Source organism: Acipenser ruthenus, chromosome 31, assembly GCF_902713425.1.
Source record: "Acipenser ruthenus chromosome 31, fAciRut3.2 maternal haplotype, whole genome shotgun sequence".
Lineage (NCBI taxonomy): Eukaryota > Metazoa > Chordata > Actinopteri > Acipenseriformes > Acipenseridae > Acipenser > Acipenser ruthenus.
Genome location: NC_081219.1, coordinates 5,684,156 through 5,710,198, shown reverse-complemented (window position 1 = coordinate 5,710,198; position 26,043 = coordinate 5,684,156). Strand labels below are relative to the sequence as shown.

Below are 26,043 nucleotides of genomic sequence, written 5' to 3'. Positions count from 1 at the left end.
TACCACATTGGACATAAAGGGCAAACTTTGTTATGTAAGTCAACCCTGTTATTGGTCAACTCTGTTACATGTTTAGAGTAACAGAGTTGACTTAAGGTAACAGTGTTGATTTAAGAAATTACTATGACGTGGTTGTTGCTCATAATTTAATTATATTTAATTACATTTAAAGGTTAAAATTGATTAAAAACATAAATATGTTTATTTACAGGTAGATTTAGTTAAATGGCACTTACTGCTGCAGAAAAACAACGGCGCTATCGTGCACGCCGTGATGCAGATCCATCAAAAAGACAAGAGTATTTGAAAAAAGAACGGCAGACAAGGAAAGCGAGGAAAGAAGCAGGGAAGGTGAAGTCAGTGTCAGAACTTGGCGAAAGAGAGAAGCGTAGCAAAAGAAAATACTGGAGAAAAGCTCAGCAGAAGTGTAGGGAAAAGAAAGCAGCAATAGACTCCTTGGCAACACCTCCAGAAAGCCCAGGTGAGGTCCATCAGCCAGGACCTTCAAGGTTAGAGTAAGGCTACAGATTGAAAAACTGCATGCATCCTACATGTATTCGATTTTAAAATATTATTTTTGAATTTAATTGAAATTATTATTCATACTGGCTTTACATATGTATTTAATATATTGTTGGCATAATGTATGCTTAAAAATACATTAATCTATGAACAAAATATGTATTTATTTTTATCATACTTTTTTTTTTATAGGCAACGCAATCGAAGAAGAAGAACATCTCAAAAGAGAAAAAAGATACTTCAAGAATTGGAAGATCTAAAGGTTTCTTTCAAACAGCAAAAGAAAGTTTTGGAAAAATATAAAAAGCGGTACCAACGCTTGCTGTAGAAAAGTGAATCGCCTAGAGCTAAAACAAACAGGTTGTTGAAGAGCTTTCCTGCAGAAGATGCAGTTCGGAAAACACTTCTTTTCCATCATTCTTTGATCGAAGACATAAAATTAAAGTATCACACTTCCAGGAAAGAGAGAGAGAAGCAGATTCTATCAAAAATTGTTACTGGCAAAATAGTGAAAAAATATCGACTGCAGAAATTTGCACAGGATTCATTTGGGTTTTCAAAGAAGCGACAAGTGAAAATGAATCCTTCACATTTGTAAGAAGAAAAGTAAGCAGAGTCACAGATGAGATTAAAATGTGGCATCCTTTTATGTCAGAGATGACGTGAGCCGAATTACTACGGGAAAGAAGCAAACTATTACTCAGAACAAAAGAAAAATGCAGAAGAGATTTCTGACTGACACCATGAAGAATCTTCATCGAAACCATCTATTGGAGAATCCAAATACATCGATGTCCTATGTCCTATCAAAATGTTATGTTTTCAAATTGAATTCTTACAGCGCTGTTGTGTACTATTATTATAAAGTTTGTATTTTTACATCAACAATGATAATATGTACATTTAAAAACATTATAGTTCCATATTAAAAACAACCTCCCCAAAAAAACTTACCTTGTTGTTTTGCAGTTGCATAGTTATACAGGTCTTGGCGTAGTTTCCAAAAATCAGCGGTTACTAATGTAAGACAACAGTCTGTTTATTGCAAATTGTAAATGCAAATATTTTTAGGACTGTATTACAATGACATTTGTGACTTCTATATCTGTGAAAGCCTGTTAAAAATAAACAAAATAACCACTGCACATACTGTCCTGTCAATTATGTTACTTTTGTCAATACTCTTACTATGTTGTCAACTATGTTACTTGCAAATATATTACTCCAAAATATTTAATTTTGTCCTTTGTAGTAAACTAACTTGATTTATCCAATAGCAAAAGGTAAGAAAAAGATCAATCCTAAATGTTTTGTGAAAATTAAGCTGGTATCTGACAGTTTTATGTAAAAATGTCAGTGCTTAAAAGTTCTATTTGTAGATTCCGTAATATTATTGAGACTAAAAATGGAATTCTTTGATAATTATTTTTTATGCTTCAAGAATTGCATTTAGGGACATAGTATTTGTCTAAAAATGTTTGAATTGAAATGTATACAGCTTAAACACTTTTTCAGAGAGTTACTTATGTGTCCGTAACAGAGTTGACGCAAAATATAGTTTAAACAGGAATTTATGGCTTTTAATTTACAGATTTTCTGTTGTTAAGCTTGGCAAAAGTTTTTTTTGGTTCATTTTAAATGTTCTGTTTATGATAGAAAATGTTTATTTCCCCAAATACACACTGATTTTCATTTTTTTCACAAGGTCCAAAAGGCACCCTATTGGAAGAATGACCCAGCTACTACAACTACAGCTGCCCCGTTGTTTGTGGAGAGGAACCACATGTTATCTTTATGCAAAGGGAGCCTTGTCAACGCTATATTAAATAAATGTTTACACTTTAAAATAAGAGTCTGTTCATATGTAATTCATGATGAATTGCAGACACGGAATTCAATTACAATTACAAATGTATTCATCATGAGTTCCTGTTTTATCATGCTGATAAATGAGTTCAGAGACTTATTTTAAAGTTACCCACATAAATAAATGAATTAATCAATATACAATAGTAATCAATAGTCAATTAAACATAATGTACTAATCCACGATAAGTAATGTATACTGTTACAATAAAGTTAACAAACTGAGTCTGTATAGTCTGATCATTCAGAAACGAACGTTTAAAATTTTAAATTAAGTTATAATGGACTGCAGATGAATACAATCCCCATGTGTGATACATTGTAATAAATTAAATAATTAAATGTAATTACGTTTCATGCTATGCATCATACAAATATAATAAGTCATTAATTATGCAACTACAGTATAAATAGGTGATGTTGTTGCTAAGTTTCCCAAAGTTTTGGCGAAGGCGTTACTAGTAGCAACGTGACGTCAGAGTAGCCACGCGCAATAACTCTGGGAAGGCGTTTGACGTCAAACAGAGAGCAGCAAGCGCAGCCAGCTCTGGGATATAAGAACACGACCAGAAAGATAGACCTACTTTCCAGAACCTTTCAAGTAAAATATAATATGGTATTTTGCTGTACTAATATAACAAACTATGGGTGACTATTACAACTGTCTAAGAAATACAGGGGCTCCCGAGGAGGCTGTGTGGTCCAGTGGTCAGAGAAAAGTAACCAGGAGGTCCCCGGTTCAAATCCCACCTCAGCCACTGACTCATTGTGTGAATCTGAGCAAGTCACTTACCTTCTTGTGCTCCGTCTTTCAGGTGAGACGGTGTTGTAAGTGACTCTGCAGCTGATGCATAGTTCACACACCCTAGTCTCTGTAAGTCGCCTCGGATAAAGGCGTCTGCTAAATAAACAAATAATAATAATAATAATAATAATAATAATAATAATAATAATAATAATAATAATAATGCAGTAAGGCGCTCCACGTGGAGTGCCGGATGCGCTCTATAGTCTGCACGTCGCGAGTTCGAGTCCAGGCTATTCCTTTGCCGACCGTGGACGGGAGCTTCCAGGGGGAGGCGCCCGGGGGGAGGGAGGGTTAGGTCGACCAGGGTGTCCTTGGCTCACCGCGCACCAGTGACCCCTGTAGTCTGGCCGGGCGCCTGCGGGCTTGCCTGTAAGCTGCCCGAGAGCTGCGTTGTCCTCCGACGCTGTAGCTCTTGGGTGGCTGCATGGTGAGTCCGCAGTGTGAAAAAAAGCGGTCGGCTGATGGCACACGCTTCGGAGGACAGCGTGTGTTTGTCTTTGCCCTCCCGAGTCAGCGCAGGAGTGGTAGCGGTGAGCTGAGCCTAAAAATAATTTGCCAGTCCAAATTGGGAGAAAATAATACAAATAATTGGCAACGACTAAATTAAAAAAAAAGATACAAATGCCAAAATCATAGATGAAGAGAAAAAATAGTAACTATTAAATTATTACTTTTCAGAAAGGAGGATGAGTGCAAAGAAGAGCGACCACAATTATTCCAGGTTTGAAAGGCATGTCGTATGCAGACAAGCTAAAAGAATTGAATCTATTCAGTCTTGAACAAAGAAGACTATGCAGTGATCTGAATCAAGAATTCAAAATTCTAAAAGATATTGACAATGTCAACCCAGGGGACTTTTTCAACATAAAAAATGGCACTTTTTTACACAGAGAGTCATGGGAGTCTGGAACCAACTCCCCAGTAATGTTGTTGAAGCTGACACCCTGGGATCCTTCAAGAAGCTGCTTGATGAGATTCTGGGATCAATAAGCTACTAACAACCAAACGAGCAAGAATGGCTGAATGGCCTCCTCCTCTTGAATCAGATCGCCGCGTAGTCTTCTTTGTTCAAGACTGAATAGATTCAATTCTTTTAGCCTGTCTGCATACGACATGCCTTTTAAACCCGGGATAATTCTGGTTGCTCTTCTTTGCACTCTTTCTAGAGCAGCAATATCCTTTTTGTAACGAGGTGACCAGAACTGAACACAATATTCTAGATGAGGTCTTACTAATGCATTGTAAAGTTTTAACATTACTTCCCTTGATTTAAATTCAACACTTCTCACAATATATCCAAGCATCTTGTTGGCCTTTTTTATAGCTTCCCCACATTGTCTAGATGAAGACATTTCTGAGTCAACATAAACTTCTAAGTCTTTTTCATAGTTCCCTTCTTCAATTTCAGTATCTCCCATATGATATTTATAATGCACATTTGTATTGCATGCATGCAGTACTTTACACTTTTCTCTATTAAATGTCATTTGCCATGTGTCTGCCCAGTTCTGAATGCTGTCTAGATCATTTTGAATGACCTTTGCTGCTGCAACAGTGTTTGCCACTCCTCCTATTTTTGTGTCCTGCAAATTTAACATGTTTGCTTACTATACCAGAATCTAAATTATTAATGTAGATTAGGAATAACAGAGGACCTAATACTGATCCCTGTGGTACACCACTGGTTACCTCACTCCATTTTTAGGTTTCTCCTCTAATCAGTACTTTCTGTTTTCTACATGTTAACCACTCCCTAATCCATGTGCATGCATTTCCTTGAATCTCTACTGCGTTCACTTTGAGAATTAATCTTTTATGCGGGACTTTGTCAAAAGCTTTCTGGAAATCTAAATAAACCTTTGCATTTATCCATAGTCAATGTTGCAGCCTCAAAAAAGTCAATTAGTTTAGTTAGACACAATCTCCCTTTCCTAAAACCATGCTGGCTGTCTCCCAGGATATTGTTACCATATAGGTAATTTTCCATTTTGGATCTTATTATAGTTTCCATAAGTTTACATATAATAGAAGTCAGGCTTATTGGTCTGTAGTTACCTGGTTCGGTTCTGTCTTCCTTTTTGTGGATCGGTATTACGTTTGCTATTTTCCAGACTGTCGGTACAACCCCTATGTCAAGAGACTGTTGCATGATCTTGGTTAGCGGTTTGTAAATAACTTCTTTCATTTCTTTGTATACTATTGTATCTGTATAATGTGAAATAATGTATAATGTGATATGTTGTAACAATTGTAAGTCGCCCTGGATAAGGGCGTCTGCTAAGAAATAAATAATAATAATAATAATAATACTATTGGGAGGATCTCATCTGGCCCAGGGGATTTGTTTATATTAAGAGCTCCTAGTCCCTTTAACACTTCTGCCTCTGTTATGCTAAAGTTATTTTAAACTGGATAGGAACAGGTCAACATGTGGGGCATGTTGTCTGTGTCCTCCTTTGTAAAAACCTGTGAAAAGTAATCATTTAATATATTTGCTATTTTATTTTCTTCATCTATGATTTTGCCATTTGTGTCTCTTAGACATTTAACCTCCTCTTTGAATGTTCTCTTGCTGTTATAATATTGAAAAAACATTTTGGAATTGGTTTTAGCCCCCTTAGCAATATTGATTTCTATCTCTCTCTTGGCCTTTATCTTCCTTTTTGACTTGTGTTTGCAGTTCCAAGTACTCTTTCTGTGTACTTTGTTTTTGGTCCCCTTTAAATGTGCCTGTTTTCGCTGAATATATTTTTTAATTGATCTAAACCATTTTGGCCATTTTGTTTTAGATTTAGATTTGTCTACTTTTGGGATGTAATTGTTTTGCACTTCTAGTACTGCATTTAAAAAAAAAAAAAATACGCTGGAGCTTTGAGTGGTGCACCTTGCACTCCAGCATTTCCTCCCTGTGCTCCAGAACAGACATGTCCTTGTGCGCATCGACAACATGTCAGTAGCGGCGTATGTGAACCACCAGGGTGGGCTTCAGTCCCCGGGGGTTACACCGTGTAGCCTTTCGGCTGCTGATCTGGGCACAGAAGCATTCTTTGTCCCTCTGGGCTGTTTACCTTCCCGGAGTGGTGAACTGGGCGGCGGACCTCTTCTCGGCAGAGACGACTCATTGCCCCCTGTGGTTCTCCCTCAACAGTTGCGGAGGTCCACTAGGCGTCAACGCCCTAGTCAATGAATGGCCAAAAGCGCTTTTATATGCTTTCCCGCCAATACCGCTGCTCCCTGCCTTTCTGGAAAAGGTCAGGAGAGAGAAAGCGACAGTTCTCCTTGTGGCCTCCAGATGGCCCAGAAGAATCTGGTTTTTGAAACTTTGCCAGCTGCTGCAGGGCCAGCCCTTGGAGATCCTGCTGCACAAGGATCTCCTCAGTCAGGCGCAAGGCACCCTCTGGCATGCAGAACCTGGCAGACTCCAGCTGTGGGTTTGGCCCCTGAACGGGACCGCCTGTCTACTTTAGGGCTCTCAGATGCGGGAGTTAGTAAACTGCAGAACACTATGGTGTCCTCCACAAGAGCATTATATGCTTATAAATGGAGGTATTTTCAGAAGTGGTGCATGGCCAGAGAATTGTGAGGGTCTGGAACCAACTCCCCAGTAATGTTGTTGAAGCTGACACCCTGGGATCCTTCAAGAAGCTGCTTGATGAGATTCTCGGATCAATAAGCTACTAACAACCAAACGAGCAAGATGGGTCCAATGGCCTCCTCTCGTTTGTAAACTTTCTTATGTTGTTATGTAAGAAAATTGAGAAGGTTATTGCATTTAACTGGAGCCATCTATGGAGAGAATCCCAAAATCTTTGTGAGTGAAAAGATGAGAAGAATAGATGCTCTGCTGTTTCAATGTCATTTTTACAGAAATGGCATACATTCGAATCAAAATGAAATCTTAATCTGAAGAATTCGCCTGATGGATATACATCACTAAGAATTGTGAAATGTGTTTCTTTAGTTTTAGGAGGGACGGGAAGGGAAAGATAACCTGATCTTATTTTTTTATTTTGTAATATTTAATATTGCGAAGAGGATGAAGTTATTTTTTGTTGCATGGCTCGACCACACGACCAGTAACCACAGCTGCTTGGTCAAAGAGCCTGCCCAGCACGTCGTCACTCGCTTGCTCGAGTCGGAAGTCATGGGAACGAGATAAAAAATCAGCCCCCATGGTTTCCAGCTCGGGGTCGGGTCGGTCCTGAGCAGAGGCATCTGAGCCAGACCCCTGTGCTGGCTCCGCAGCCTCCCCCCCCCGACTCTTCACCAACCGCCCCCACCTGAAACCTCTCAGACTCCTTCCATTGCCAGCCCTCATTCTTAGCGGCCCGGCATTCCTGTTTAGTTTTTTGGGGTCTAAATCTATGGCAAAACCACGTCGGGTCACAGAAGGGGAAGATCTCTCCAATTACTTACTCCTTAGCCAATAGGGAAGACGGGGCTGTCAGGGCAGCTAACCAATCCTTAAACTGCCCACAGTCCCGACCCAGAACTACTGGTACTGGCAATCGAGGACACAATCCTACATGCACCTGCGTCACCTGCTGGCCAATAGTTATATTCACACTGATCTTGGGATAGGAGCGTACATCCCCATGAATACATTTAATATGCGCCTGTCCCAATAACTGTTTATGCCCCAGTGAGATTAGGCTACCCTGTATTAGGGACTGACCACACCCTGAATCCAGGAGTGCCTGGGTTTTTGTACCATCCACTGTCACAGGAATAACAAAACCCGTCTGCTGAAGTGACTGAGGTAATTGAACAGGCTTACTTTGTCGGCTGAGGTCACACTCCATCACGGGGCAATCCCGCGCGAGGTGTCCCACCTCCCGGCACGTCCAACACCGCAGTGGGCTAGTTTCTCACCCTGGAGCCTCAGCAAGAGGTGGAAACACTGGAGCCGTGCGAGACCCTGGTCCGACACCGCAGCAGCCCATGGGGGACCCCACCCTGTCCCGGTTCCCGGGCCGGGAGCTCTCACCGCCCCCCCCTCCATCCAAAACCTTGTACACCCCTTCCCCCCAGTCCCTTCGCCCTATCCGGGGCCGGTGGTGTGGATGATCCTGCAGTGCTTCGCCCAGGTAGCCTAACTGGCGTCGGTTTGGCTGCCTGGTACTGCTCTGCCAGTGCGACCGCCCGATCCAGGGTAGTGGGTGCCTGCCGCCGTACCCACAGCCGTGGTCCCGGAGCTAAACACTCCAGAAACCGCTCCACCACAATGATTTCCACCACCCTGGCTTTCGTGGTCGCATCCGGGGTTAACCACCCCATGGCGTACTCATTCAGGCGATGGGCAATGGTTCTGGGGTGCTCCTCGGGCGAGAAGCGCTCCTCCCAAAACTTCCTCCAATATCCCTCCCGTGTGGCCCCCACGCGATTCAGGATGGTGGCTTTTAGCGTGGGGTAGTCCATCATCCGGTCGGGAGACAGCGTCCTCGCTGCTGCTTGCACTTCCCCTGTTAACTGGGGCAAGAGGTAACTGGCCCATTGGGCCCGATCCCACCCGGCAGAGGTCGCCAGGGCAGGTAGGCTTCAAGGTAGGCTTCGGGTCGATCCTCTGCCGTCACTTTAGTCTGTCTCATCAACCGGGGGTCAGGTCCCGCAGGTCTAGCAGCCCCTTGCACTGCAGCAGTCAGGGTCTGGCGCAGGAGATTCATCATCTCCGCGAACTGGGTGGCATCCATGTTTGTGTGCACTGCTTACAGGTTGCAGTGCCAGGGAATCCCACTGGGTGGTGGGTAATTCACTGACACAAGGGAGACACAAGTGAACTTGGAAACACCGCACAGGTGCCCAGTTTTATTATTGGTGGGGCAGTTCCACTTTTTGGCCCGCAGAGGACGCTGTTGTCCGTGGTCTGCCTATCAGCAATGATATGCAAAGCCACAGAGATACCAGAGGTGGTACCGTTCCGTAGTACAGGCACACTCTCAGGTGCTCAAACAAAAGACTAAGCAAAAGGAGAAAAGAAAAAAGAAAATAAAACACAGTAATCAAAACTACAAATAAAAGGTGCTGCACTCGGTCTGGGTCTCCGTCCTACCCGTCCTCCCCTCGCCGCTCCCTCAGTCTGCTAACAAAAATACTGATGGGGTCTGCCCACGGTTTTCCCCGCTAACCCTGTTTTCTTTCTTTTGTCTTTCGTTTCTTTTGGGGTTTTCCTCCCCGGCCGTGTCTTGGATCCGGGCCAGTGCGTCCGCACGTCTTTTTTTTTCAAAAGGGCAGACCTGAGGGAACAGCAGAATGTTATTTTATAGGGCCAGCAATCCCCCCCAAGACCCGCCTTTCAGCCATTCAGAGAGAAGGAAAGCCTGCACACCCACTCTCCCACCTCTCCGTGTCACTGACATGACTGACAGGCGGATATTGACGGGCTGCTGCCCTCTCCCTGCAGCACTTTGAACACATCAGAAGAGTCAGCACAGGTCTCCCCCCTGCTACAGGGTGAGAGAACAATACCCTACGGTGCCCTTCATCTTTAAAACAAGAGCAGATGAATAGCATTAAAAGCTGTACAGTATTGTTTTGGGGTAAAAGGTCATTTGTATCTAGATAAAAAAAAATTGTAATCTAATAAATTGCCACTGTATTATTATAAATACATTATTATTTAGCCAATCCCTATAAAAAAAATGTTGTTTTCTTATAAAGAACACATCTATTGTTGGAGTATTGTGGGGGGTAAAATTAAGATTGTAAACAAGTTTCCAGTAAATCAGGACTTGGAAGGCAAATAATTTTATTAGTAATTTTGAGATTTCAAAATCACATTTGAGAAGAAAATTCAGTCCACCTAGTAATTCAAATATTTTATGAGGGATAAAGTGCCAAAACAAATGTTCATTGAGTAGATATGAACGTATCCAATTAGGTTTCAATGTGCCATTCTGTGTCAGAGATCGAATGATTCTTGGTGTTAGATCTCCCTCTTGACCTGTGAGGGCATGGTGTAAAAGGAACAGAGTACCCTTAACTAAATGGCACGACAATTTATTCCGTAGGGTAGGTGGAGGTCGGTCATTTAGGAAAGGGGCGAAGCTACAGTACCCAAACTCAGTGACCCCGACGGTAAATGGTGTGGCATCCGAGGATTGGAGGAGCGGATGCGCTCGTTAACTTAGGGGTCATGAGCGAGGATATTAATAGGGGACATAGCGTACGTGATCTGTTCCTTGGTAAATGGTTAGAGACAACCTACAAGGAGCCTGTGTTACCACCCTGTAAACCATGAGTTTGTTTTGCCTGTTAGTGTTTGTTATAACTGTCTGTTTGTTTTAAACTAGACTTCCTATAACACGACCTGGAGCTGTAGCAGAAGCCAGCATAAACCCGGACATCACTTTCACCCCTGCATTTCACAGAGAACTGTATTACACCACTTGCACTTATTTCACTATCACTAAGAACTGTGTTTGTGTTTTGTGTTTAGTGTTGGTGTGTAAAACTGGACTTTTGGTTGCGGGTCAAACCCGGGGATTTACAAATATTGAGCGATACACGCTGCTGTATCACTCCATCATTATTATTTACAGGTGTTTGCTCTGGACATTGTTAATTAAATCAATAAACACCCTAGCACCTGGAAATCATTGTCTGTCTGTTTTGTATCCACTCTGCACTGCACTCTCCTGTATTCACTCACCACTTTGCCACAAGGAGTGACAGAAATGTTTCCACTTTTACATGAAGAACTTAAATCTTCCAGCATGAGTACTAGCAGCATCCTGCCACTCATCGTGTCTCATTTGATTCATCTGCAACATTACTTCAGTGAATACTTTCCAGAGCTCAAAAACAAACATTTGAATTGGATCTGAAATCCCTTTGATTCTGAAATCGATACAAACCTGGACTCCCAAGAGGAGTTGATTGAACTGTCAAACAATGAGACTTTAAAGATTAAATTCTCTGCTGCTCCGTTACCACTGTTCTGGATACACATTATGGATGAGTACCCTGTTGTTAGCGAAAAAGCTCTAAGAACTATTTTACCCTTTGCTACAACATATACAGTGGCTCTCAAAAGTATTCACCCCCCTTGGACTTTTCCACATTTTATTGTGTTACAACATGGAATCAAAATGGATTTAATTAGGAGTTTTTGCCACTGATCAACACAAAAAAGTCCATAATGTCAGAGTGAAAAATAAAATCTACAAATTGTTCTAAATTAATTACAAATATAAAACAGAATATAGTTGATAATCTGTTAGTATATACGTAAGCAAAAAAATTGTAGTCACAGTTTAAAGTGTGATAGGCCTCCAATTATCAATACTTTTATCAATACTCTTTTCCAGGTTTAGGTAATAAGGTAATTATACCTTGTTTCATTGTAGCTGTAAGATTATTATTTGCAATGCATTCAGTAAAGGTAGAAAACAACAGTTCATTAATATCTGAGCAAAAGAATGATAAGAATTGGAAGTTAATCCATCTGGACCGGGTGCTTTTCCTAGGGACATGTTTTTAATTGCAGTAGCACTCTCCTCTATTTTCAAATCTGTCTCACACATCATTTTAAAATTATTTTCAATTTGTGGGATATGGTTTTCAATTTTATTGAAAAGGGCATCTGTGTGTTGTGAAGAATAATGTGATGAGTACAGTTGATTATAAAATGTGTACATTTCCTTAGAAATTACACTTGAATTACTGGCTGTTGTATCATCAGTTCTTTGATAGTATTTTTTCCTGACGTTTTTTTTTCTAATCTACAAAAGAGTTGTTGTTTTCTCCTTCAATCCATTTTGCTCAAAAGCACCTTTTACCTTTTAATTTCTTCTGACAAATCTGGGTTGTTACAGCATTTATTCATTTTTTCTAGTAATTTAGTCTAGTTTTCACTTGTTTTTGTTTCATTTTTACTAAATTCAACAGAAAACTCACAAATTTTGAATTTTAAATACTCCCAATTATTGCAAAAATAAATGAAATCTGTTTTTTTTTTTTTTAAATTTATTTCAGATATCATAGTTTTTATTTTTTGACATAATGTGTCATTATTTAGAAGATCTGCATTAAATTTCAGTAGTGGGGCAGTGGAGACAGAGGAGGCAGATACACACTCAATCAAATTATTAGGAATAAACCAGTAGTCAATTCTGGATTTTGAACTAGTTTGGTTTTGAACCACGAATATTGTTTCACTATAGGATGTACAATTTGTCATATATCTAAGAGTGCTAGTGAGCTGCAGAAATCTGATATAGCGTCATTATAATGGTGATCGGTATGTATCTACAGAGTGTATTTCGCCCCCTTTCACTAGGGCACATTCCTTTTTTTTTTCTTCAGGAGTCACACCTGCATATGCCCATTGTGGGGAAATGGCTGTTTTGGTATACTGTGCGCCATAACAAGCTGACCAACATTTACATTCCCTATAAAAATAAAAAAAAAGATAAAGAAAAAAGTCAAGCAATGAACGGCTGCTAATTTGTGGAGAGAATTATAAGGTACTTTTATTTTGTCACTCCCACTTCCTATGTGCTGCAGTGAGCACCGGAAGTAGCACGCTTATTGTTGCTAGCTTCACGGAACTGTGGTTCCAAACAGAAACAGGCGAGTCTATAATAACAGTAGTTAGTGCGTTTTAAAACACCTGTACCATTGTAAAATAGGTCGTTTAAAATAATAATAATAATAATAATAATAATAATCAAAGTATAGCTATGGTGCATTGTTTTGCGGCAGACTACAACACCATTCAAATAGAAAAAAAATGAAAAATGTAGTCCGAACACCCTTGTCATCCGTCAGCCATATCTGTAGCAAACGTAACAATTCAAGGAAAGAAATACGACGCCCATTTCAAAGCAATTTGAATCATTCCAGATTTTATGATGACCTCAATCATTCAGACACAATTAAGCTTGTTACTAATTAATGTATATATTATTCAGGTATCTTCTTCGCAACAGACTATTGTAAATCTGCTTCGCGATAACAAGAATATCAATTTAACAAACGCTTTCCACAAAACACGTTAATATTACTTTCACTCAGGGGCAACTAAAATACCTGTCCCAGACCATTTTCACAGGACTATTTTCAACATGAGCTTAAACGGTAACCACTTTATCGGGGCACTGCACCTTTTAAATGAAAACCCATTTCAACTTTCGCATAAAAAAGCGTTTGCTTTTTATTTAAACAAAATACAGAACATGTATTTACAATATTCTGTGGTAATGTGTCTGTACGGAGAACAACGAAGTGAAACTGTGTTAATGTAAATAATACATTGGCGTCGCTATGCTACGTCTTTATATATACTGCTATATTATTATTCTTTAAAAATAGTTGTTTTTTTAATCATTTTATATAAAACGATAAAGTGTGAGAGTCAATTTAGCGGGAAACTTAGCCAGCATATTAGAATTCGACACATTTGAGATAGTTTTCTCCCTTTTTAATTTAAAAAAAGTGAGCGCCGAAAACATTGAAAGCGCCATGTTGTTTGGAACCAAGTAGCAACCGTTTCTAAGGAAGTGTGTGTCAGTGACGAAAGCACCAAAGAGCCGTATTGTATCAGAGACCGTACCGCTTACAAAATAAGATAGTCCACATTTGGATTATCCCGAACTCCCCTGCGTTGCTAGGAGAATTGGTTTATTCCGTAACCCGGTAGAGGTTCACCTGACCCTGCGCATTCCCTTTCCTGTGGCAGCCAGAAGTGACTATGGTGAGATTTTGAGTTTCTCTAAATTTAATCTAATGTAATCCTTTACAATTTAACTCCCACAACACGAAACAAATCTACGGAGTCATGGAGTAATATAGTATCTATACGAACTAAGTTGAATTAAGTATATTGCAATTCGATTTTATAATAAAATGACATTTAGTCATGCACTACTTTAGAATCGGGGAAGTCATGGCTGCCTGCCGTTTACCTTTGTAAAGTAGTCTCGTATATATACAGTATTCAACTCTTTTTAAACCTGTATACTGTGCACTCTATGTAGGATAACACATTTCTTTATTGTTTCTATACTATTTGGCCGCGTTAAAAACATTCAAAGTCCACAAAATGTGTGTGCCGTAGTATTTGTTCTGTTGTTTTAATCTATGGCTAGCTCAACGCGCATTGTGTTGCAACAGTTCGTTACAATGCTGTTAATGTAGATTTATTGGTTTGCTGCTGCTAGTTGTACGATATGAAAAAAATAACTTCTTGTTAGTTACACTATAATGATGCCTTGCTCTGAACGCTGGTTTGCATTTTGAAACGGAATAACGGGGAGGGAGGCGGAGAGGTCCCGCACATGTAATCTGTGAAGCGCAGGAGTTCTGAATGCTGACCCAGGTAATGCTAGCGGTGGATAGTAGTCATCTGGGATCTCTCAAAGTAATTGGGGCACCGGCATAAATTGATCTTGCTGGGTTTATACACTGCCTTCCCGCTCACTGATAAGGCCAAGTCTCAGGCAGTAATTGTGTGTGCTGCGCTTATTCTTTAAATAATACACAATGCAAATATTTTAAAATAGCATGTTTACACAGATAACCATGAATAAAGTAAAATAAATGAGGATAGATAGCGTCTCACTTTGTTTCAATTTGGCAAATTTGTCAACACTACTGTGTTTTAAAGATCGCTCATCTCCAGTATAATTATTCAGAGAAAGTAGATTAGTAACTAAATCTACTACGGTGTTTCCCTTGTCTGGTGAAATTAAAAAATAATATATAGAGAATTAAATTTTAAATACTGAAAAGTATTATTTTTCTCATTAAGTTGGCGGCATATTAACACCCGCCTCTGCTCACGAATGATAGACTTAGGAGTTTACATTGACTCAGAAATGTCTTCATCTAGACAATGTGGGGAAGCTATAAAATAAAAAAAAGGCCAACAATATACTCAGATATATTGTGAGAAGTGTTGAATTTAAATCAAGGGAAGTAATGTTAAAACTTTACAATGCATTAGTAAGACCTCACCTAGAATATTGTGTTGAGTTCTGATCACCTGGTTACAAAAAGGATATTGCTGCTTTAGAAAGAGTGCAAAGAAGAGCGATCAGAATTATCCCAGGTTTAAAAGGCATGTCCTATGCAGACAGGCTCAAAGAATTGAATCTGTTCAGTCTTGAACAAAGAAGACTACAAGGCGATTTGATTTAAGCATTCAAAATTCGAAAAGGTATTGACTATGTTGACCCAGGGGACTTTTTCGACCTGAAAAAAGAAACAAGGACCAGAGGTCACAAATGGAGATTAGATAAAGGGGCATTCAGAACAGAAAATAGGAGGCACTTTTTACACAGAGAATTGAGGGACTGGAACCAGCTCCCCAGTAATGTTGTTGAAGCTGACACCCTGGGATCCAAGAAGCTGCTTGATGAGATCCTGGGATCAATAAGTTACTAACAACCAAACAAGCAAGATGGGCTGAATGGCTTCCTTGTTTGTAAACTTTCTTATGTTCTTGTGACAGCTGTCAGATCTTTCACTTTTCCATTGGCTACTCACTAGCCTTCAATTTTCATGCAGAATACTATGAACAGCCTCTGCTTGCTTATGATTGGACAGCTGTGTAAAACTTGGCAGATATTTGACTCTCCTATTGGTTAAACTTACTGTCAGTACCTGCAACTGAAACAGACACAGTTTATGTCCCACGCTGTTGTTGGAAAACGTGTTTATAGCTTTATTTATTTTCCCATGCTACGACCCGCCAGAAATGGGTTCATGACCCATAATTTAAGAACAGCTGCCGCGGGCACCACTTTGAGGACCACTGCTCTAGAAGCATATTCGATTACATCGTACTGTTACCCTGGGAGAGTTAAATAAAGTTAGTGCTGGCACTAACAGGATTTTCATGTTCGGATATTGGCATATTTAAATATTCATTCGGATGTTCGTTTGTCATATTGCTCAGAACGCAGGCAGAGACGCCTTTATTTTACAGCAAGTACTTGCCATATGTAACGCGTTACAGTAGAAAAATATCCCAGGAGTAAAGAATAATACGTTCTGTAGGCCTTACTTTACCCCATTGAATTAACTACAAAACAAACGATGCCAAATAGCAGTTCAAGTTGTTATTTATTTATTATCAAACACCCTTACGAATATTCAAATCGAGCGAATATCTGAATATAACAGATTGTTTTGTTTATTCCTGAAATAATTAGTACATAAAGTTGACACTGCATTTTATTAATATTTTTACTTTTTTTTCATTCCTTGCGATTGCCGTTTTCAAAGTAAACAGTGCTTAGACACGTTTTCATAAACTAATAACACAAGGCTTACTTGTGCCTTTTTGTAGCTGAGCAAGCAAAGAAAGACTGAAATTGAACATTAAACACTTCAAATAAAATAAATGTGGAAATGGCATTGTAAGATGAAGTGTTTTTTGGTTCTCGTTGATTACATTCTGTGTCTCGCATCACATGGAGCTTGTTTTCATTTGCTTCTGGTGAGGCCTTAAATAAGTGCAAGGTATTTTTTGGAATTTCTACTAGTGAATACCAACAATTTTGTATTAATATTTATTTCTTAGCAGACGCACTTATCCAGGGCGACTTACAAGATATCACATTATTTTTAACATACAATTGCCCATTTATACAGTTGGGTTTTTACTGGAGCATTCTAGGTAAAGTACCTTGCTCAAGGGTAGAGCAGCACTGTCCCCCACCTGGGAGTGAACCCACGACCCTCTGGTCAAGAGTCCAGGTCCCTAACCACTACTCCACACTGCAGATCCATTTGTATCTGAATAAATGTAAAAAATATTAGTTTGAATATTTGGATATTTTTCCCAGCACTAGTTAAAATAAAGCTCTGCAAAATGTTATATGAATTCAAAAGGTATATTGATTGGGATATAATGAGGGTTCAGAAATTGTCGGATGTTGGTCTTGATCCTCTAAGTTGAATTTACAGCTGAATGCTATATTGATTTTTGTACAGGCAAAAATCAAGGCCCGAGACCTGCGTGGTAAGAAGAAGGAGGAGCTGCTGAAGCAGCTGGATGACCTCAAGGTGGAGCTGTCCCAGCTGCGCGTTGCCAAGGTGACCGGCGGAGCTGCATCCAAACTCTCCAAGATGTAAGTAATGGGCTGCTGCACCTCAAACCAGTATTCAGAGCATTGTTTGTGCTGGTCCCTGGCAAAGCAAGCCAGTGTTTCAGGAGGAAGCTAAACATATACGACTGAGGTTTAACAATGCAGTATACAGTAGAACCTCAGAGTTACGAGCACCAAACTTACCAGCTGACCGCTCAACCCAATATCCCGCTTTCAGCTGGAAGTATGCAGTCACTCAACCATGCCTACAGTGCAGCCAAAATCCTGTTTAAAAAAAAAAAAAAAATGAAGGGCAAGGTTAACCTACTGAAATGGTAAGAACAGGGCAACAGAAATGTGTTGCATTTTCAATTGAAAGAAAATTCTGAAAATATTTTAAAAAACTGACAGCGGTACAATCCTCAGTAATGGGAATACAGTATCGGGAAATTAAGTGATATTAAAGTCCAAGAAAAAAAATCCAACAATTTGCAAAGGAGATGAAGACAGCAAAGCAGTAAAAACAATGTATCATAAACCTCGAGGAGGAGGTTTTCATAAAGCACTCCATAAGCAGCATGCTGGTCATGGAGAGGGCAACATTACTGTACCAACAAATATATCCAGACAGAGGTGAGGCAGATTGCAAATCAAATACGAACATTTCAGTTCTAAGCAAAGTCATTGTCGTCGTTGTCCCCAAGGGATTCTGAATGACTGAGCAAGCTGCACAAATGCAGTTTGTTTAAAATAAAATGAAAACAAGGACTACTGTGTTTTTGCTACAGGTTCTACTGTATGTACAAGAAAATGCATGCCATTGTGGCTGGTGGTCTGCATTTTTATAAATATGGAAGCATTTATTTAGAGACTGTCTGCAAATGCCCAGTGTCAATATGTAGGCCTAACCCTTTGCGGTCCATTTATTAATCGCGCGTCAGGCACGCCAGGTCTAATTAATTTTCACACGCGCAGTTAATTTTATACGCGCTGTTTAAAAGTATTTATTTTCACAGTCAAACGGGTTTAAATGGCCCTGCATATCAACAAAGCACACACTAGGCATCTCCAGCCCCGCCCCAGCCTTTTGTTTGCTATAGCGTTCAGCTGTGTAAGAAATAAATAATAATAATAATAATAGTCGTACATACCGATCGATCATCTCCAGATCACTCGTTTTATCACCAAACTCCTCAATAATGCGATCCAAGTCATTATTTTATTACTATAACATCTGAAAAAAGCTCTGCAAATGTCCATGATAGTCTCAGTGCGCTGACGCACTTAGCCAGCTTGTTTACTATGGACGCCCATTATCTGATGCCTGATACCATGTATGACTATTCATGAGATACGCCTTTTTTTTTTTTTTTTTTCCCCCCCCCCCGACTTGTCTCGGCTCCTGTCGCTCCCACTCGGCAATTGAATGGTTTTCTCGGCTTTTTCCGGAGAAAAAACGACTAAACACCCGTTTATTGCGTTGCTATAATGATGTCGGACCTAGTCCGACAAAGGACCTGTGAGGAATAATTGCAATGTCGGACCCAGTCCGACAATGGACCGCAAAGGGTTAATGCTCTACTGCCAAATGCATTCTTTTTTTCGTACAGCACTTAATTCCGCGTTATTCTTTTGATTCTGTGATTCTGTCCGTGTTCTTGTTAACACAGATTCAGTAGGGCCCTGTAAGACAGAAAAAAGGCAATGCGATTGAACCAGAGTGGGAAGTTTGTATGCAGGAAACTATTGTATTCGACACCACTACAGTGACTGTTTGCTTGGCCTGAGTGAGGAGGTACCAAAGAGAATATAGTGTCTTTGGAGATACACAACGCAGGAAGTTGGTCCCTCCTTAATTTATGTAAGAGTCTTTAGAGTGATCATGTGGGAGAACAGGTCAGGTTTCCTTAAAGGGGAAGACCATACAATATAGAAAGGGAAACACATCTATGTGGAAAACATGCAAAAATAATGATAATATATTTTACTGTTAAGTTGCATTTTAAACGTATAATACACATTTTAAACAAATATTTTTAATCCATGTTTACTGTTTAAACCCTTATAGCCTTAATATGCATCACATATTCTGCCATCCAGTGTCTTATAGTTACTGATGAAAGAGAAAGGGAAGTTCGTCTATATTTTAGGTTGTTCTTTATAATAGAGTAAAGATTCAATTGCAAGACAATCACCCAGCACTGGTCTCCACTTCGATAGATACAGTGTGAATCAGTTCTTGCTAAAGGAATTCCTCCTGAACTGCATGCAGGGATGTCTTCCTGATCATACATGCTGTTCAGGAGGTACAGTTCAGAAGGTGTGAACAGTTTCAAATGGTTGATTTTAATTCAAAGTATTAATAGTTTGGGTTGGGCTACTTAACTGTTCAAACTAAGTGTTTCTGTTGCACACTTTTTTTTCATAATGGCTTTCATTCAAAAGCTTTAGCACATATGATGCAGTTCTGTCTTTGTCATTGGATACTTCTGTTGCATTCTTATGACGTGGGGGATTAAGGTTAGTTGTTTGAGTGTAACAAGGTGCATGTTTAATAATACTGAATGTCCGGGTGCAAATCTGCCTTGTTTACCCCCATTACTCTTGTCTTGCAGCCGTGTTGTCCGCAAGTCCATTGCCAGAGTTCTGACTGTAATTAACCAGACGCAGAAGGAGAATCTGAGGAAATTCTACAAAGTAAGTACATTTAGAATGCAGTGTGGTTATGTGGAATTTATGACATTGTACTAGAGTCAGATGTGATTTACTGGTAATGCTTTCTACAGTCAGCACTCAGATATACGGCACTTGGATACACGTTAGTCGTGTTTTACCGTTCTTGTATTAAGAATTAAATCAATCCCGATTTATATATGTATGTAACAAATTATTGCACTTACCCGTCGCACACGATTTCCGACTCTGTCACCAGTTTTCTGATACAAAGCCCATCTCTGCAAAGTTACTATTGACTTGTTTAACCCTTTGCAGTCCATTTATTAAGTGCGCGTCAGGTCCAATTTATTTTCACATGCGCAGTTAATTTTAGACGCGCTGTTTAAAAGTGTTTTTTTTCACAGTCAAACGGGTTTAACCCTTTGCGGTCCTTTGTCGGATTGGGTCCGACATCATTATAGCAACGCAAAAAACGGGTTTCTAGTCGTTTTTTCTCCGGAAAAAGCCGAAAAAACCATTCAATTGCCGAGTGGGAGCGACAGGAGCCGAGACAAGTCGGGGGAAAAAAAAATAAATAAAAGGCGTATCTCATGAATAGTCATACATATGGCCCTGGTATCAGATAACGGGGCGACATAGTAAACAAGCTGGCTGAGTGCGTCAGCGCACAGAGACTATCACAGACATTTGCAGAGCTTTTTTCAGATGTTATAGTAATAAAATAATGACTTTGATCTCATTATTGAGGAGTTTGGTGATAAAACGAGTGATCCGGAGATGATTGATCGGTATGTACGACTATTATTTTTATTATTTATTTCTTGCATAGGTGAAAGCGATAGCGAACGAAAGGGTGTGACGGGGCTGGAGATGCCTAGTGAGTGCTTTGTTGATATGCAGGACCTTTTAAACCCGTTTGACTGTGGAAAAAAATTAACTGCACGTGTGAAAATTAATTAGACCTGACGTGCTTGACGCGCACTTAATAAATGGACTGGAAAGGGTTAAAAGGCCCTGCATATCAACAAAGCACTCACTAGGCATTTCCAGCCCCGCCCCACCCTTTCGTTCGCTATCGCTTTCACCTATGCTAAGAAATAAATAATAATAATAGTCGTACATACCGATCAATCATCTCCTGATCACTCGTTTTATCACCAAACTCCTCAATAATGCGATCCAAGTCATTATTTTATTACTATAACATCTCAAAAAAGCTCTGCAAATGTCCGTGATAGTCTCTGTGCGCTGATGCAGTCACAGCCAGCTTGTTTCCTTCTGACCGGCCATATGGGATGCCAGGGGCAGGTATGACTAATCATGAGATACGCCTTTTATTTATTTATTTATTTTTTATCGGCTTGTCGGCTCCTGTCGCTCCCACTTGGCCATTGAATGGTTTTCTCGGCTTTTTCCGGAGAGAAAACGACTAGAAACCCGTTTTTTTGATGATGTCGGACAGGGTCCGACAATGGACCGGATAGGAATAATTGCAATGTCGGACCAGGTCCAGCGTAGGACCGCAAAGGGTTAACCGTCACAGCCTGCGGTTGTTTTTTTTTGTTTTTGTTTTTTTTTCTTTATTGTACACTGTAGTTACACAGCGCTTCCTCCAAAAACAAAGCGAACGAGACCAGGCACAGTACTGGGAAAGTTAATCATTAAACAGTTTTAGATACTGTGATGCATTTTTTTTGTTCTGTGATCCTTAGTTGCTTTCGTGCATTTTCGTTTGCAAGTGAACTGTGACATTAGGGCCTTATCAAGCACTATATTCTGGAATTTTCAATACTGACTTTGGATACTGTTTTTAATTCTGGAAACTGGTGTTATTTTTAATTTTTGCTAAATTGCATTGCATTTTAAGCAGTTCTGTTTATAAGTAACATTTTGATTATATTTTGCTGTTGGGTTGTTAATGGGGAATTTTATGTACTGCTACAGTTCGTACCGGATTTAAAAGTATGTACTGTATTACAGTCCACGTGTCCAGTCGTCTCTTGGCAAGTGATATTTTCAGAATAATATCATTCTGAATTAAAATACTACTTCTGTTGAAAATATAGGAGGCGACTGTACCAACAAAACCAACTATAGTACATCTAAATGGAAGCCTACTTATTTTAAAAGTCTTTTCAGCTATGTATTTTTGACATACCTTTTTTGTGTTCCCTGAAAAAACGGACAAGTATTTATATTCTACTGCTGTATTATCCCCTAACTTGTGCGCTAACAAATTTCAATGAAAGAATCAGTGAATGACCCCTCTGGATGAAAAACGAAACTAACAGGACTGTCTTCAAATAGCTAAACCGTGCCAAAGAGAAATACGCACTACAATATACGTGTGTCTGTACAGTTCCTCAAACCCACGAAATGTGTGTGTCTGTGTGTGGGTGGGTGGGTGCACGTGTGCAGGGCAGGGGGTTGTTTGGGTGGTAGGGGGCAGGTTACAACGTGCCCACCTACATACACGTCAAATCAGATTAAATAATCAGATATGCATCACGCTCGTTTTAACCGTCACTGAAGTCAACATTTAAGGACACTGCTTTGTAGTTTTGCAGGGGCTGGTTGTAATAAACATGTAAGCTAGACTTGCCTCCCACGTTGGTCTTGAAATCCACCACTAAGTCAGACTTTAAGGCAGACTTTAAAAATAGGTGCGGTTGCAATATGTGAAGCTGGACTTGAGAAACAGTGCAAGTCACACTTACTTTAAGCCTGGCTAGGGGGTGGCTTGAGGTCAGACTTGGCATTACTCAAACGATGCCAAAATTTGAATTTTACCTATATTTAGAATAAGCATGGTTCATTTCATGAAAGGACTATTTCAGCATGTTTTTTTATATATATGAATGTTTGATTGATATGTTTACTGTTTGTGCACAAGTGTCAAAGTCCCTGCATAAGGATACACCCAAACATTTAGATGGCTAAAAATTAATGTGCTTTACATTGGTGATCTCCTTTAACTACAGTAAACACTGCTAGGTACAGGTTATTCCAAATTGGGATTAACCCTTTGCGGTCCTATGTCGGACCAGGTCCGACATTACTATTTTCCTTTTCTCTAGTAGTTTTTTCTCCGGAAAAAGCCGAGAAAACCATTCAATGGCCGAGTGAGACAGATAGATAGGAGCTGAGAGAAGCCGGAAAAAAAAAAAAGTGCAGATCTGAGCAATACACATAGCCCCGGCACCACATAGATAACACAGCCATAAACAACAAGATAGCTGCTTTCACAGCCAGTACTCAAAGATGTTGTAGTAATCAAATAACTTGGATCGCATTATTGAGGAGTTTGGTGATAAAACGAGTGATCAGGAGATGATTTATCAGTATGCACGACTATGAAGAGGTATGTGAAAAATACAGTGAACAAGGGCTGGGGCTGCAGTACTGAGTTTCCTGTTGATATGCAGTGCCTTTTAAATCTGTTTTACTGTGAAAAAAAATACTTTAATAAATAGGACCTGACGTACCTGAGACACGCTGAATAAGTGGACCGCTAAGGGTTAAAAATGAAAAACAATTGGCGACTACTAAATAAAATAAGAGAGATTTTATTATTTAGTCATGAAGTAGCCTTCATTCAAAAAGTGTTAAATGGACCATACATGTGACATTGAGAGAGGCTTCTGGTTGAAACGTTTATTAACCCTTTGCGGTCCATTTATTAATCGCGCGTCAGGCACGTCAGGTCTAATTAATTTTCACACTCGCAGTTAATTTTAGACGCACTGTTTAAAAATATTTTTTTCCACAGTCAAACAGGTTTAAATGGCCCTGCATATCAACAAAGCACTCACTAGGCATCTCCAGCCCCGCCCCACCCTTTCATTCGCTATAGCTTTCACATACGCTGAGAAATAAATAATAACAGTCGTACATACCGATCGATCATCTCCCGATCACTCGTTTACTCCTCAATAATGCGATCAAAGTCATTATTTTATTACTATAATATCTCAAAAAAGCTCTGCAAATGTCCGTGTTTTCTGTGCACTGATTCAGTCAGCCAGCTTGTTTACTTACGACCGCCCCGTTATCTGATACCAGATACCATGTATGACTATTCATGAGATACACCTTTTTTTTTTTCGACTTGTCTCGGCTCCTGTCGCTCCCACTCGGCAATTGAATGGTTTTCTCGACTTTTTCCGGAGAAAAAACAACTAGAAACCCGTTTTTTGCGTTGCTATAATGATGACGGACCCAGTCCGACAAAGGACCTGTGAGGAATAATTGCAAAGGGTTAAAGTGGAAAGATCTTGGATAATGCATTTGGTGGTTTAAATTTTTTTTTTTTACATTTTTTGATGTGTAGACTGGGGGTGCGTGTAACCCTTATCAGGTCAATTTTTTCGAACTTCATGAACGTTGAAAAAATACTGTCTTTTTTTAATTTTTTTTATTGTTTTTGCTATTTGTGTAATGAAAGGGTCCTAATCAGCCTGTACCGTAACGGCGGGGGGGAACACTGCAAATCAAATTTTATTTATATAGTGCTTTTCACAGACCTGCGGTAAATGAGAAACGATTCAAATAAATCTAGAAAAAGCTTTTTTGTATCTGGTTGTTTTTATTATTATTATTATACTTGCTCTGAAGGTACAGATGAACCTGCTTTATATCACAATTGCAGTGCAGGCGTTGTCGGTGATATAAACCGGGTTTCACGTTTGCTTATGACAGCACATTATGAGTGCGAGGGGGGAAAAAAAGAAAGAAAACTAACGGTGAATTAAAGAGCCGTGTTTTAATACTGTTCATTTAGTCATTCTTTACATTTAAACAAATGCATATTTAGTCTCTGGGAGCCCCCCTACCCCTACAAATTTATACACCTATGTTTTTTCTGAAAGAACTATCCCCCAAGCAGTAAGTTTAGGGTGGGCGTAGACTATCTTTTTTTTTTTTTTTTTTTCATTTTATGTCCATACCCCAAAAGATGTAATAGCAAAACAGGTTAACCTGAGACAATGGTATGATTGGAAAACAATGGCTTACTTTGTTAAATGCGTACAATTCTAGACAAAGTACTAACCTAAGAAATAGCACTTCATTTAATTGATTGTGTACATATTTGAAGGAAAAGAACGTCTACGAATAATAAAATAATTGAATACGTGAATTATTTATTTATTGTAGAACAATTAAAATTGAATCTTGTTTCAATATAACTATTGTTACTTCCTTGATTTAGTTATTAATGATTGAAAACAACGAATCTTGTATGTTTGGACAGTAACAATTAATTCTTTAAAATGACTATCAGCAATATTTATAGAATTTAGTATTACTGTCGTTGAGGGCTAAGTTGTTAAATCAAAACTTAGAATGTTATGACACATTAAAAATTGATAAAATTTAATTAAGAATTATATATAATTGTACACATTAACTCCTCTAAAGGTTAGGCCAGAGTGTTTTAATATATATTACTAGTTCTGGATTATTATTATTATTATTATTATTATTATTATTATTATTATTATTATTATTTAGCTTTATCCAAGGCGACTTACAAAGACTAGGATGTGTGAACTATGCATCAGCTGCAGAGTCACTTACAACAACGTCTCGCCTGAAGGACGGCGCACAAGAAGGTTAGGTGACTTGCTCAGGGTCACACAATGAGTCAGTGGCTGAGGTGGGATTTGAACCGGGGACCTCCTGGTTACAAGCCCTTTTCTTTAACCACTGGACCACACAGCCTCCTATTTAATATGTAATAACTTTGTCATTAGGGTAGATTTTGTGCGGTTTCGCTTACAATGCTCTAACAAGGCAAAGCAAGATAAAACATCAGTTAAGCTCTCCATATGGAGGTCATTCTGTAGTCAGTGTTTGGAAGTGCTAACCAGATGTTGTGGGTTTTTTATTTTTTAGGGCAAGAAGTACAAGCCTTTGGACTTGAGGCCCAAGAAGACTCGTGCCATGCGTCGCAGGCTGACCAAACATGAAGAAAGCTTGAAGACCAAGAAGCAGCAGAGAAAGGAACGCCTGTACCCTATCCGCAAATACGCTGTAAAGGCATAAGTTTCTTCTCTTGTATTGAATAAAACACAAAAAAGCAATTCACAGTTTCGTTGTCACATTTGTATGTATAAGAAACAAGCATCTTGTGCATTC

General features: G+C 39.4%; 1 protein-coding gene across 1 annotated transcript; it reads left to right on the top strand.

Annotated features, from left to right (window-relative positions):
• The first annotated feature begins 13,738 nt into the window (after positions 1–13,738).
• LOC117396795 (large ribosomal subunit protein uL29) lies at positions 13,739–25,988 on the top strand. The gene is made up of 4 exons (XM_033994989.3): positions 13,739–13,889; positions 17,135–17,271; positions 19,845–19,926; positions 25,801–25,988. The coding sequence occupies exons 1-4, from the start codon at positions 13,887–13,889 to the stop codon at positions 25,948–25,950; spliced, it is 372 nt and encodes a 123-aa protein (XP_033850880.1). The 5' UTR covers positions 13,739–13,886; the 3' UTR covers positions 25,951–25,988.
• Positions 25,989–26,043: the final 55 nt, after the last annotated feature.